The 14,638-nt window shown below is 40.7% G+C and overlaps 1 protein-coding gene across 1 annotated transcript; it reads left to right on the top strand.

Moving 5' to 3' along the window:
• Positions 1-385: 385 nt before the first annotated feature.
• LOC121871471 (innexin inx2-like) lies at positions 386-5,248 on the top strand. Its single transcript, XM_042373820.1, has 5 exons — positions 386-865; positions 2,621-2,862; positions 3,056-3,274; positions 3,823-3,998; positions 4,695-5,248. Exons 1-5 carry the CDS (start codon positions 470-472, stop codon positions 4,775-4,777), a joined length of 1,116 nt encoding a protein of 371 aa, XP_042229754.1. The 5' UTR covers positions 386-469; the 3' UTR covers positions 4,778-5,248.
• The last annotated feature ends 9,390 nt before the right edge of the window (positions 5,249-14,638 follow it).

The raw sequence follows: 14,638 nt of genomic DNA, 5'->3' as shown, positions 1-14,638 counted from the left end.
TTCAGTAATCCCAGTACACCAGTCTTTCATATGTCGGAGCCTCTGGTTATCCATTAGGTTGACATCGTATAATTAGAGGGAGTGAGATGCCTGGATTGGAGGCGTGAGAAGCTCCCCTGGTGGAGGGTTAAGCCCACGCCCGCCACCGCCCACACTCCTGAGTTTCCCCGTATGCCATGACGTCAGCGACTCCAACAAAGCAGTATCACTATAACTTTTATCCCGCCCAGAGTGAAGTGAGACAATTCTTTTAAATATTAACCTTTTATTCACACTATTACTGTAATATTCTGCATAAGAAATAATGTTAGGGTAAGTATAGCTTGAGGACAATGGTGTGAGAATTGAGTGTTGTGGTGGTGTTGGCAGGCTGAGCGCGTCCAAGTTCGAACCCAACAGGAGTGCAAGTCTGACTCTCCCGGGAGAAGGACCCAGGTCCTCCCTCCTCCTTGCCATTACTTCCGCCAAAATGTTCGACGTTTTTGGTATTATCCGTCGGTTACTCAAAATCGATCAGACTAGAATAGATAATGTGATCTTTTGTTTACATTACAAAGCGACAATGGTGATTTTGGTGGCGTTCAGTTTACTGGTGACGAACAAGCAGTATTTTGGTGACCCGATCGACTGCATGGTGGGCGCCATAAACAGTCACACCATCGACATGTTTTGCTGGATCCAGTCGACGTACACGATACCGTCGTTGACTGGTGCCGTGGTGGGGGAGGAGGTGGCTCACCCAGGTGTCTCCAATCACGATGTTGTAAGGCTACCTGTCATTAACGGCGACGACGGAGCCCGTGAGCAGTACACCATCAAGCACCACACGTACTACCAGTGGGTCACCCTCGTCCTCTTTATCCAGGTCAGTGAAAACAACTCGGTGGTTTATTTTTTCTTCCATCAAAATAAATATATGAACGCAAGGGTCTTCCTCAAGGGTGGTTTTTACCCCCCACGATCTTCCTTCTCTCAGTTTAAAGTACTTATCCGCAAGATCTTTTGTCACCTGCTATCTCAAACTCAGTATCATCAGTTTCAACTCATATATTGTACCCGTAAATGGGAGTTGGTGAGAATGCATCCAGTTAGGACATAATTCTCAATGAAATTTCGGAGCAATTTTCGCCCCGTAACTGTATGTTAGACGGGTTCTTACATTCCTAGTCAGGAGTCAGGTAGTATGGTGATGTGGTAGTTCTGGGTACTGTAGCAAGGTGGTGTTATAGTGTAAAAGCGTGGGAGTGGTAGAGAGATGGTGTGATTTCTTGCCCCGTGTGAAGATAGTGAATAGCGTGACGTTCAACACCCGCTCCATTATAACTCGTGTCGTGCAATGCAAAAGATCTAGTGAGGTGGAATACGAATAAGGGCGTGTGTGTATTGATGTGGTTAATGTGGAAGCATGTCATTGTAACTGTGTGGCATTGTGGCAATGTGGTAGATTGGTAGTAAAGAATAGGAGTATGATAATGTGAAAAATTGGTAATGTGGCAACATGGTCTACGTGTGACAGAGAAGTAAAGTGGCCGTGTGGTAGAGTGGTGGTGTGGCAACATGGTGGTGTGGTAGACGGGTAGTATGGCAACATGGTAGTGTGGTAGACGGGTAGTATGGCAACATGGTAGCTTGGTCGCATAGTAGATTAGTAGTAAAGAGTGGTAGTGTGATAATATGACAGTGTTAGTGTGGCAACATGGTAGTGTGGTAACATGTTAGTGTGGTAATGTAGTAGAGTGGTTGTGTGGCAGCATGGTGGTGCGGTCGGGTGGAACTGTGGTAGCGTGGTAGTCAAGCACTTGTCCTGGTCAGGCAGGTGCAGGAAGCCTAGCAGGTACCCCGACATTCCTCAAGAAAAGGTCAAGTGCTTACCTCTACCCCTCTCCACACACATACTGTTGCCATCTGCTGCTCCTCTCTCTCTCTCTCTCTCTCTCTCTCTCTCTCTCTCTCTCTCTCTCTCTCTCTCTCTCTCTCTCTCTTTCATTTAATTATTTTATTTATTTATATCTAATGTTTTATTATCACATACTTGTTTAGTTGTGATATTCCTTATTATCCTTCCGTCTCTCTGACTCCATTCCTCTTTTTGCTATACGTGTGTGGATGTACAAGTGTAAATGTGTGTAAGTGCTCATCGCTCTTAGTGTACCGTGCAATTTCTGAACATTTGGAGAACCATTCTTAGGTGACATCCGACCTGGCTTCGCTGACTGCTATACTGCCCTGTGTTACTGTACCGGCAATGTCTTACCACAGGATACTCTACTTAAAGTGCTATAACACGTAATATGCTCCATAATGTACCACCACATATTGTTATAGCACATACTGTTCCAACTCCAGGGCACCACACACACACACACACACACACACACACACACACACACACACACACACACACACACACACACACACACACACACACACACACGCAGAACAACAACAACTACTACTACTACTACTACTACTACTACTACCACTACTACTTTTACCGCACCCAACACCACAAAACAATAACAACGTCAAGCACAAAGAGAAACTTCCATAACAATAGACTGGCCTTCATAATCCTATATGATGTTTCCACCCAATAATGAGTGTGTCGTCACGTTTCCAGGCTGGTATGTTCTATGTTCCGCGTTACATGTGGAAAAGCTGGGAGGGCGGACGAGTGAAAGGATTGGTAAACGAACTCAATCTCCCCATTCTGTCCTCTGATCTGAAAAGGGCACGCATGACTATCGCCGTCGACTACTTCAGAAGGAATCTCCATCATCACAACCTCTATGCTTACCAGTTCTTCGTCTGTGAGCTGCTCAACTTCGTCAACGTGGTCGGCCAGATCTTTTTAACTGACAGGTTAGTTAACGGGGTCTTGTGAAAGGTTAATTTTTTTCTTTCTTCTCCTTCTCCTTCATTTTATTGTTATTATAATTATTATTAGTTGTAGTAGTAGTAGTAACAGTAGCAGTAGTTGTTGTAGTAGTTGTAATATTAGTGGTGGTAGTATTACTGTTATTATTGCTCCTGTTGTTATTGTGGTTCTCTTCAGATTCTTGGACTTCGGGTTCTCCGATTACGGACCGAGGGTGGCGCAATATACCATGGACTCAAGCATCGGTCATGACCCAACGGACGAGATCTTCCCTAAGGTGGCCAAGTGCACCTTCCACAAGTTTGGTCCTTCGGGAACCATCATGCGCCACGACGCTCTCTGTGTCTTGCCACTCAACATCCTCAACCAGAAGATCTACACCTTCCTCTGGTTCTGGTGAGGTGCTGTCGAGCCTTTTGTTTATATTGTAGTAGAGTAGACTTGGGGCTTTGGTGAGCTACGGGGAAGCTCTGGTCCTGGTAAGATAATGATGATTATATTATTAGTAGAAAAATATCACCTTAAAATTTAGGTGAGATCTTGTGAGTTCATTTGGTATTGAAATAGTGTAAACTGTTTATTCTATTGAGACAAGAGCCTTTCAGGCTTACATACATGTGAGATTGTGTGTATTGTTGTAGCCCACTTTGTTGCCTCTAACATTGTTATATAGTACTACATTATATAGAGAAATACTAACAAACGTGATGCCTCTTAGGGTGAAGCTTTTTGTGATGTTTACTCTATAACAGAGCTCAAGGTGGAGCTTCTCTTTTGTGTTGACCAGTGATGTGGAGGTGCTGAAGAGACATAGACTTATAGTTTTAAAGATAATCAGACAAAAATTAGATTTAAGGCAATGTTTGGGCTTTAGAAAATGGTGAAGAGAAACATATTTGTGGGACAATTACCTGTATACTGAAGGTGGAATCCTACGTCGGCAGGTTCGTGGTGGTGGCGATCATCTCCGCTTTTGGTCTCCTCTACCGCCTGGCCACCTTAACCTCAAGCTTCCGCCATCTCCTCCTCCGGGGACGCTCTCGCTTGGCCTCCGCAGAAAAGGTGGAGTCCATCTCCCGCAGGTGCCAAATAGGAGACTGGTTCATTCTATATCTCCTGGGTGAGTATCATACTCTGTGTACTGTATGTTTGGTTGGTTTATATCCCGTTCATCTGCTGTCTCACTAGCTGTGGGTCCTTCCGTGTTTACATAACAATGGCATCATCGCATTTCCTGTCTAGATTTCGGCACGATAGGCCGTGTCGTTGAACTGGCTGGCAGTTACACATGTAAGACAGGACCACTCAGTGAAGTTAAAATGATTTCAGAAGTTGCATGTCCCTGATGATTTCAATTAACTTCCAAACAATGCGGAAAAGAATAATCACAACAGATATGATTTAGTTTTCTTTTTAATTGTGACATTTGTTAAATTATAAAAGTTGTATTAACAATAATTAGTAATATTTTTGCTCTTGGTTGCGTTTTATTAAATTATGTGGATATAATTCGACCGACTTCAGGACAAAACTTTAATTAGGTAATTTCGTTTACAAACATATCTTACAAATACATGAACTCGTCACTGTAGAAAACCCCTACAATACCTACTGGGCTAAAATACTGTACATCATCCATCTTCTGAGCGAGGTGATTCTAACTTGTTGATCAACCATGAATTTGATTAGTTTCATGTCCCTTTGTTAGGTCTGTGTTTACCTGACCTACACCACCTGTAAAAAAATTTCTTTCAACATTTTTATTTGGTGTTTTTTTTTTTATTCAGAAATCAATAAAGAACATTCTGAATTTCAGCTAAGAACATGGACCCATTCGTGTATAAGGACTTCGTCAACGACCTGAGCGAAAAGTTGGGTGATAAAGAGCATCTTTCCTAGTGGGGGTCAACCACAAAACACAGACGGCAACCAGGACTTCTCTGTGTTATGCTACATTCACCACATTCCACCACAGATATCTATGGGTGATTCTTCCATACTCTTATCACCAGTAAGTAAGGTTAGGTTTGCCGTTCTATGCCACCAAAAAGTCTATCAGAAACCATTACATTTGAATATGGTTGAGTTTGCCCGTTTCCGTCCTCGTTAAATCTGCCGCATTCAATCAGTGTTAACTACAGCTGATCCATAGTACGTTGGCGTTTACCATGACACTTGTCTAAATTTCTATGAATGTTTCTTGTATGTCTTACTTCTGTTGATCATCTCATTTTATAAATGAGTTGTTTATGCCGACCAAAGATGGGTGCGAAATGTATCAAGAGTTTGTATACCCGCTCTTGTGCAGAAACATTATTAGAATGAAGTATGTAATTCCAGTGATAATTTATAATACATTATGATTCGCCATTGACTTTTTCTTATCCACTAGCCTGAACCCTGTCTCACAAATATATCATGACGCATTATAGACATATTTGATTCACTAAAATATAATATATCAATTTAAGATTTCAGTTTTATAGGTTTTGTAACAACGAAACCTTAAAAAAACTGTATTGTCGTTTGACGTGACATATGCATACACGTGTTGTCCATACAGTACGTGAGAGGAACAATGTGTATATTGTTGTCCTTGCTGAAGAGGTTCTGTCATATGCCAATCATTCACTGTCATTCCAAACTCTTTCTCCTCCCCCCCCCTCCCCTTCCCAGTCAATAGCCTTCCCAGCACGTCTCTGTGCCATGTCCACCACAGACCCCCACCACCCTCCCCAGAGTAACGAGGTATTGCAATCTGTTTTTTTATGTGTGACAGTTAGTTAATACGTTTAGACAGACAGAATATTCCCCAGAAATGTCATAGTTCTCTCGAGTATTTTCACCTGCTTTTTGTGTCACCTCTTAATTACCGTGCACACCTTCCTCAGTTCAACACCTTTGGCCGGCTTTAAGGAATTTGGTCGCAGGTAATGTATTGCTAAATGCATGAGTCATAAAGGCAAGCATGAACTTAGCATGCTTCCCAGTTGGGCACTGTAAACGCTTCTGCGCTTCACCTTGCATAGGATGTAAGGGGGTGCCCAATAAACTAGCCCCCTGTAAAAGAATCTGTAAAAGAAATCTAATCGGTAATGTGTTGTACTCACAGTAGTTGATATTAGTTCACCGTAGTCTCAGAAGGCCATGATAAGTGCACACACACACACACACACACACACCCACACACACACACACACACACACACACACACACACACACACTCACACATTAAAACTATAAAATAACGCTTGTATCCACTTACCATAAACTGGAAGACAGTGAGATAAAACGAAAATAAATTGGTTTGGAGAGAGTTTAGGAAGCCGCTAAACACAGTTCTCTCAACTACCGAAAACAAAATCCATCTAAACTGAGCGTAATTGTAGGAAGTGAAGAAGGACTTAAGAAAGATTATTCAAGGGAAAACAAAACTGCCTCTCTCTCTCTCTCTCTCTCTCTCTCTCTCTCTCTCTCTCTGCTTTGGGGTGTATTACGTCACTCACAGGTCTATTACGTCATTGTTTGCCTAATTACGTCATCAACTGTTTGTAGTGTTTCTTATTTTAAGGCTAATGCGTCACGGTGCATCTGTAACCCGATATTTTGCGTCATGCTCTGGGTTACTGCGTCATCTATCCACAACACTCCGTCTATTGCTGGATGTGGCTACTTCATCCATTTTACTGTTGCTCTTCATCCAATGGGTTACTCTGCGCCAACTGTTGAGGTAATGGAATCTTATGTTTGGGGCACAGTATTATCAGCTGTTTATATTACGTCATTGGCCGGATTACTACGCCATAACCAGTAATACTTCATGAGCTAGTGAACGACCTAATGAAGGAGTCGGGTATAAATGTGTCGGCCTCACACGGTTGTTATGACCAACGTGAGGTCATTGATAGCAGCTAGAGACGTGTGGTGGTGGTGGTGGTGATGTGGTCTCCGGGAGCTCAGTACACGTGTTTAGTGCTGACTGTTGCAGAAATAACAACACGAAGATTACCACAGACGCAATAGCTTATTTCACCTGATGATTAAACACCCTAGAGCTAACATAACATAACATAACATAGCATAACACAACGTAATTTTAGCCCCTAAGTAGCTTTGGGTATTTTAATCATCATGTGATATAAGCTGGGGAACCAATCTTCATGTGATCCCGATGTACTCTCCAACAGTTACCTCTCACCACGCAGCCAAGAAGAGCGAGTCGATCGAATGGCTACATCACTCACCTCCTATTCCAGGGCGCTACCAGTTCACCCAGTTGTAGTTGGGTACTTAAGTTTACGACTTGGGGAAGTGAATGCGGTCACTGCGGTCGAGTGCAGTACTGGCCATACTGCCTCCCTGTGTATCGAAGACTTAGAATACTATGTGTTGTATCCACGCTGTCCCTTTTACTTTTCACACAAGCAATATTATTTTTGTGGGATAAACAATGGAGACGCAACAGAGTCTGGGTGTATAGGTATTCTCGCTGGCTGGATGTATGATTGATATTTTGTTTTGTGCAGCTTTGGTCGTCATTCATAGTTAAAAGTAAAGTAGTTTATTTAAAAAGAAAGTTACAGAAAATATTGGTACGATTGTAATAGTATTGATATGGCTGAGCTTTTTATTTATAGCTGCGGCACTTAATAAAACACTACATCATAAAAATATAAGGTCTTTATAACTCATAGTTAAAAAATTATACTATTTAGATTATCATATTTTCATAACTCACTATATAATCAATGTGACAACGTTCGTTTTTTTTTCCTGTAAAAATATTTTCTGCCTCCTGTGTACTGTCCCAATTACGCTGCTTAATTTAGGTAATTAGTTTGTTGGAACCATTTTGTCTAACCACCGAGGAGGTAATATATTTTCCATTATAAAAGTAAAGGAAAAAACATAAATTGAATGGATTACTAGTTCTGTGCTCTCTCGTGCGTACTGGAAGCTTTATCATATTTACACTGCCCATTATTAACAACGCTGACGAACAGATCTTAACATGCGGGTCATAACTCTTATCCATTAAAAAGTCTTAAGCACTCCTACGATCCCCTCAGAAAAAGCCTGGCCAGGACTTAGCGGGCATCAGGGTCCTTTACGTGTTGTGAACTACAATCTGATCCACCTTACACTCTCACTACTAGATGGTTTTAGTATAGACCAGGAGGACTGTATAAGTAATATATTAGCGTCAGTTGCTCCCGAGATTATGTCAGACAGTGTATTTTACAGAGATCATCAATATAGGAATCACCTCCAAGATAACTAAGACATCTTGTGGTCATTGGTTAAAGATCTTCAAAGTTTACACTAACAGGTTCACTTCAGAGAGGAAAGAGATCCCTCACAGCAGATGAGGGAAAAGATGAAACATAAAGACGATGACGCGTGTTGACCTCAAGATGAGTCGGCCAGGTCTATAGATATTAATTATGAATGACTGACTGATTCATTTACTGACTTTCTTATTCTCGGCCAATGTGACACAACTTAAGACCAAATCTCATATAAATGATCCTTATCTGATGTTAGAGTTTACTTAACATTACCAACCTGTAACCCCCCTCCCCCTACACACACACACACACACACACACACACACACACACACACACACACACACACACACACACACACACACACACACGCACACACACTCTAAACAAACAATTAAACCATCTTATCGTACACTATATCCAACCTAAAACAAGAAATTCTCCCCCAATATCGAAACATCAGAGTTAAAATTCCACATATGTCCCGGAGATTCATCTTGAGGGTATTACTTTGATAAGCCTTCATGGTAAAGGAGAGCTGTGTTGGTGGTGTTGCCTCAGAGAGCAGCTGAAGCACACCGCCAGCTCCTACACAGAAAGGAAAATATTGCCAACCACTAAACCTGCTCCAGGTTATCTGTATCCAATTTTCTCTCGGGTTCAGGCGAATATTTCTTTGACCCGGCAAACTTTTCTATTGGATATAAGTCAACCAGTGTTTGCTTTGTGTGTGTGTGTGTGTGTGTGTGTGTGTGCGTTCTAAATAAGATATTGTTTAATTATGCAGTTTATTTCCTTGTAGTTGTTATTTGTTTTTGTTGTAACGGTTGTACGTGGGTTTTGCTTGTATAATTGTTGTTAGTGTTAGCTGTGTGTGGTTGTTGCTTGAGTTGGTTGATAGTTGTAACTGTTTATATGGGTTGTATAAGGTGTCTGTGTATCATGGTTGTGTTGTGAATGTGTGCAGTTGTTGTTATTTGAGACTGATTATGCCCATTTAATTCTTAAGTGTGGTTGTAGTATTATGGTTATACTATATGCATTATGTAGTTGTGAGTAGAAATAAGTTGTTGTAATACATGTCTTACAGTTGTTGTGATCGTGTCTTGTGGGTTAAGTTGTGGTTCTATAATGTTGTTATTTGTTTTGGTTGAGTCTTTGGTTGTGTGTACCGTGATCTGGCTATGAGCAGAGGTCGGGAGAGTAAAAATCTAATGATATTATTTTAGTACTTTTAAACCTGAATGAAAGCGAGTACCAGGACTAAAACCAATTGAGTTTTTATCGTTGTTGAACTAGTGTATAACGAACATTGCTACATGCTTAAAGACCTTCCTTGTTGAAGTGCAGTCATAACATTATAACAACAACAACCCAAATTTTCTCTTAAACACGATTTCCATTTTTTATGACGAAAATTTTTAAAAATTAAAAGTCACATAATTACTTTGAATAATACAATTTAGGTCAATAACTGAGATGGTGTTAAAATTGGAAAGTGACAGAAAAGAGCCAAAATAGGTAGAAAAGTGAATAAAAATGGGAAATGCTATTACAGGAACCAACAGAAAGGACATAACAATATGGAGAGAAACATTACAGACAAGGCAACTACGTTTATTTAAAGAAAATGACCAGAAACATGAAGAAAAACATAATAAAAGGGTAAAGAAGAGAAGGGAAGCTATGTAAAAGGCCACTTACTATGTGCACAGGTTGGGACATGGGCTAGGTCACAGGCTGGGGCACAGAATGGGATACAGGATTGGACACAGACTGGGACATGGGCTAGGACACAAGTTTGGACACAGGCTGGGACATGGGCTAGAACACAAGTTTGGGCACAGGCTGGGACATGGGCTAGGTCACAGGCTGGGGCACAGAATGGGACACAAGTTTGGACACAGGCTGGGACATGGGCTAGGACACAGACTTAGACACATGCTGGGATATGGACTGGAAGACAAGTTAGGACACAGTCATTAAGAGATAAAGTGTTTCTCATCCAGAGTGTCTCGAGACGAACAGGAAAGACTAGTTGTGAAATATTGTTATAATCTACGTATAAGTAGGTCGAATAATTCACTGTTATTGGCAAGAGGTTATTCATATGCAAACGAACACCAAGAGATGGCAAATGAACCCCGTCATACTTTCTAATTTATTGAAAAACATAAGAGTAGAATCCATATACCGTAGTACAGATGTATTTGGATTTATAAAGTCAAACGATGAGAGGAAGAAAATCTGGATGTTTTCATGTTATATTTCATAGTTATTACGTGCATAATTATCTGAGTTGTATACCCTCTCCGGACCGATGCTGGCTCACCGCCCACCTAACTAACTGACCGAGTTAGTTTGTTTGTGTGAGTTTGTGTGAGGTAGCTTTTATTTTCTTTCAAACACGTCTCGTTGTATAATACGGTAAAGTTTGTACTTTTAACCCCACATTAATACAGCTATGAATAGTTCTTTTGTCATTCTTGTCAGCTCATTTAACGTACCAAATGCGTCAACGAATGTACAGGTACAGTACTTTTTTTTCTTATGTCAGGTGCGTCAGGCAAGGCAACACTTACAAACGCAATGTAATGACCAATTTTAACCTGAAACTTTTGTAACAGAGTTGATAACAGTAACGAGTGATTCTGTCAAGTGATTATAACGGGACGAAAACAAAATGCAAAGCCTTCATGAAGAAATAATAGCCGACACCTGGTATTTGGGGGTAACACTGCTGTTATCTGTCATGCTAGCGGACGTGACACACCTGTAGTGCTCGGGAAAAAAAAATTAGAGAAACATTTCCTGGAAAGTTGTGGAACATAACGACACAAATTATTGACATCGCGAAACCAAACATTTCCCGACAGGTCAACATATGAAAATAGGTACACAACACACACACACACACACACACACAAACACACACACACACACACACACACACACACACATACACACACACAAACAAACGCAAAGCGACAGAAATACTCACGACAAATTGTGAGACATAACTTACTTAACTAGGATATAACGATATACATCACAAGTTGACAATACAATGATTTTCATTGTCTCCTATTAGAAGATGATCTGTTTAATAACAAGCTTTATCTTTTAAACGGGTTAATTGGTTAATTAATTCTCAGTATATCTCTGTCTGTGTGTGTGTGTGTGTGTGTGTGTGTGTGTGTGTGTGTGTGTGTGTGTGTGCGTGCTCCAATGTGACACAACATCACAAAGGACACTGCTGGTGCAATTACTGTAATCTCATCAACAGGTATTATTCCCTTCACCAGCGAGAGAAAGTCGGATGATAATTTACAAGTCCATTTATTGAAGAGCTTTGTTGACATTACCTGTCAGTTGAAACCTTTGTTAAAGATCTTAATTAGGATGATTTTTGAAGTCCGTTGATGCTAATTAAGAGGGCATTGGACGATGGATTAAAAAACATTAAGATCAGATAAAAACTTTTTTGTTAACTTACTTTGCATTTATTTATATATGCCTCGTGTGTACTACTGATAAAGTTTTTATAATAAGAATTGATAAAAATGTTGCTGAGTATGCGTGCTTCTTTGGGGAACTTGAGGAAGGACAACTCCCCAGCAGAACACCTCTACTACAGAAGTAAAGGTGAAACAATGACACAGAAGGAAGAGAAAGTCTGTGTGTTTTCTCGTTCTACTTTCCTCCAAGAAATAACCCTGCTTGTGTTATTTTTGTTGTGATCATTATAATGAGTACAATGAGTATTGCTGGTGTTCATTCATATCGAATATCACCTTTAAACTGGCTTGTGACATGTGATTTTTGAGGACATATGGTGAGTTATCTTAAAGAGTTTATAACTAACTGCACACGGAGCTGCCGCCTCAGAAGCGATGCATCACATAAAAAAATAAATAAACTGTAATCATCGACGTCATGAACTGAGTCACACCATCCTTCAAATAACTACACGTAAATATTTTTAAAACAATTTGTAAATCTATGAGGGCATTCCACGATGTGTTTGAAGAGTGAGAAAACCTCTGTTCACCTACCAAGAGTAACACTCATGACTTGTACCAGCACGAAAAATCAACAATGACTTGTGTTCCCATCCTTGCAATACAACACCAGACGAGCGTTCATTTATCACCCACCCAGAAGTGTTGATATTTTATGACATGAACATCAAAGTCTTGTAGATATTATTTACCTTGAAAGTTCAGAACCATTGTGAAAGGTCAGGGAGATGCAAGTTATAACATGCTATGATGTGTTGCTACCTCAAGTATCGTGTTAGTCGTCGTCCTTGTCGTGGTCACACAATGTCGAATCTGATGTGTTATAAAAGGTTTGAATATGACCACCTCCAGGCATGACCAAACATAACACCACGCGTTTGTAGCAAAGGTTTTTACTTGTTTTCACATGACTTACTAAGAAAAAAATATATATGACTGGATTAAACACACACACACACACACACACATACACACCCATATGTGTACATCCGTGTGTATATCCTGTGTGTAAACGATGTTATTTCGTCGACCACGGAGGAACAAACATCCGGACTGGTGTTGGGGTCGGCGGCTGGTAATTTACTTCTTCCGGTGTTTCTGCACGTTTTCTGTACAACTCACCCGCCAGAGAGGTAACTGCTCCCTCAACACGCGAGACGTTCCTTTGTCAGTAAAAACATAAGTACAGTGCACACAGGCATGTAATTATGAACATTTTCGAGACAGAAGGGAATAAATAGGCGGAAGTAGTAAAAAGACGAAGGACAATGAAGGATAGTTAATAATAATAATAATAATAGTAATAATAATAATAATAGTAATAATAATAATAATAATAATAATAATAATAATAATAATAATAATAATAATAATAATAATTATAATAATAATAATAATAATAATAATAATAATAATAATAATAATAATAATAATAATAATAATAATAATAATAATAATAACAATGGTTGCCCCTCGTGTAACGAGGATGTCCGGCCCTAGGGCCGGACATCCTCGTTAAGGTGTAGAATCTGTCGCCAACACAACAACCACACTCTAACTTAACGAGTTGCATGACCCAGTGTCAAGGAATAGTCCTAGAAGACCGGACCACTCGCCAACTGCACTGGCTTACCATTACCCCGGAATATGGCCCGTAAATCGTTTAACATCCAGGTCCCCAATTACTGCTGGTTAGACAGAGGCACATGGCGTAAAGAAACTTGGCCATAGTTTCACCCTGCCCGGGGATCAAACCCGGGTCCGCTCGCTTGCTAGGCGAGCATGCTGATCATTACACCACAGGTCACACTACACACACACACACACACACACACACACACACACACACACACACACACACACACACACACACACACACACACACACGAAAATAATGGTTCTATCAGTGTGTACCTAACCCAAGTACTCTCAGTGTAAACCAAAACATTCAAAATATTTGCAGCATTAATTTGCCTAATGGTATTGGGTCGGAAAGTGGATTTTAATGAATATGGTTTATTGTGCTTTAATTTACATGCTATTATGGCGAGTCATTACTGTGGGTTTGTACAAAGATTTAGCGTAATTTGTTAGATTAGATCAAGTGTTTAAACTGATAAAAGCCATAGTGGTGAAGAGGTACACACACACACACACACACACACACACACACACACACATCTTCTGTAATAATTGCATTCCCGTCCCCTCGTGAAACTCATCCAGAGGGTTGTGTATCCCTTGCCAGACGCTGCTGCTGCTGATGGTGGTGTCGTCCAATCAGCTTACAGAGAGACCAGGGGAATACCAAGCCACCACTTTGATGCCTTGTCACAGTCTCAGTAGTAACCCTTGGCACTGCACGCAAGCATCTTCGTCTTCTCTCTCTCTCTCTCTCTCTCTCTCTCTCTCTCTCTCTCTCTCTCTTCACTTGTAAGGGTATTATCATTCCATTATTATCACTATTTTTCTTGCTCTTCTTTCTAACGTTATTATTACAATGAGACCCACGAACACAGAGACTATGGGTGAGCGTCTCTTAGGATCCGAGGAGAAAGTGTTGGAAATATAACCTCAATACCTGAAGAGTGTCTGGTGCCATTGATCAAAGGTGGCCCCACTAGACCTGTCAAGGCTTTTCTGCGGGTGTGTTACGTTCCTGCCAGTGTCTTCACGTCTCCACAGATGAATCACTCTCCTGGGCTCATAGAAATTGATGAAGAGATGCAGGTACACACACACACACACACACACACACACACACACACACACATATATAAACGCACTCAAAAACTACATTGGTCGATACTACACTAGGGGATAGACTGTGTGAATAACATAGATTTAGGGATTTGTAGTCGAACGTGACATCTTAATCTACCCAGTGCGTGTAGTGAAGAGCTTACAGAGGCCGGGTTCAACTTCAATTCCCATACTTTGAAACTAGCATGA

The sequence above is a fragment of the Homarus americanus genome, unplaced genomic scaffold (assembly GCF_018991925.1).
Source record: "Homarus americanus isolate GMGI-L3 unplaced genomic scaffold, GMGI_Hamer_2.0 scaffold45698, whole genome shotgun sequence".
NCBI lineage: Eukaryota > Metazoa > Arthropoda > Malacostraca > Decapoda > Nephropidae > Homarus > Homarus americanus.
This window is presented reverse-complemented; position numbering and strand designations above follow the sequence as displayed.

Bases quoted from the DNA above. Each gene is read 5' to 3' on its own strand.
- LOC121871471 (XM_042373820.1), top strand. From the start codon at position 470: ATGTTCGACGTTTTTGGTATTATCCGTCGGTTACTCAAAATCGATCAG. The intron at 866-2,620 runs GTCAGTGAAAAC...TCACGTTTCCAG, and splicing joins CCCTCGTCCTCTTTATCCAG to GCTGGTATGTTCTATGTTCC. The intron at 3,275-3,822 runs GTGAGGTGCTGT...CTACGTCGGCAG, and splicing joins TACACCTTCCTCTGGTTCTG to GTTCGTGGTGGTGGCGATCA.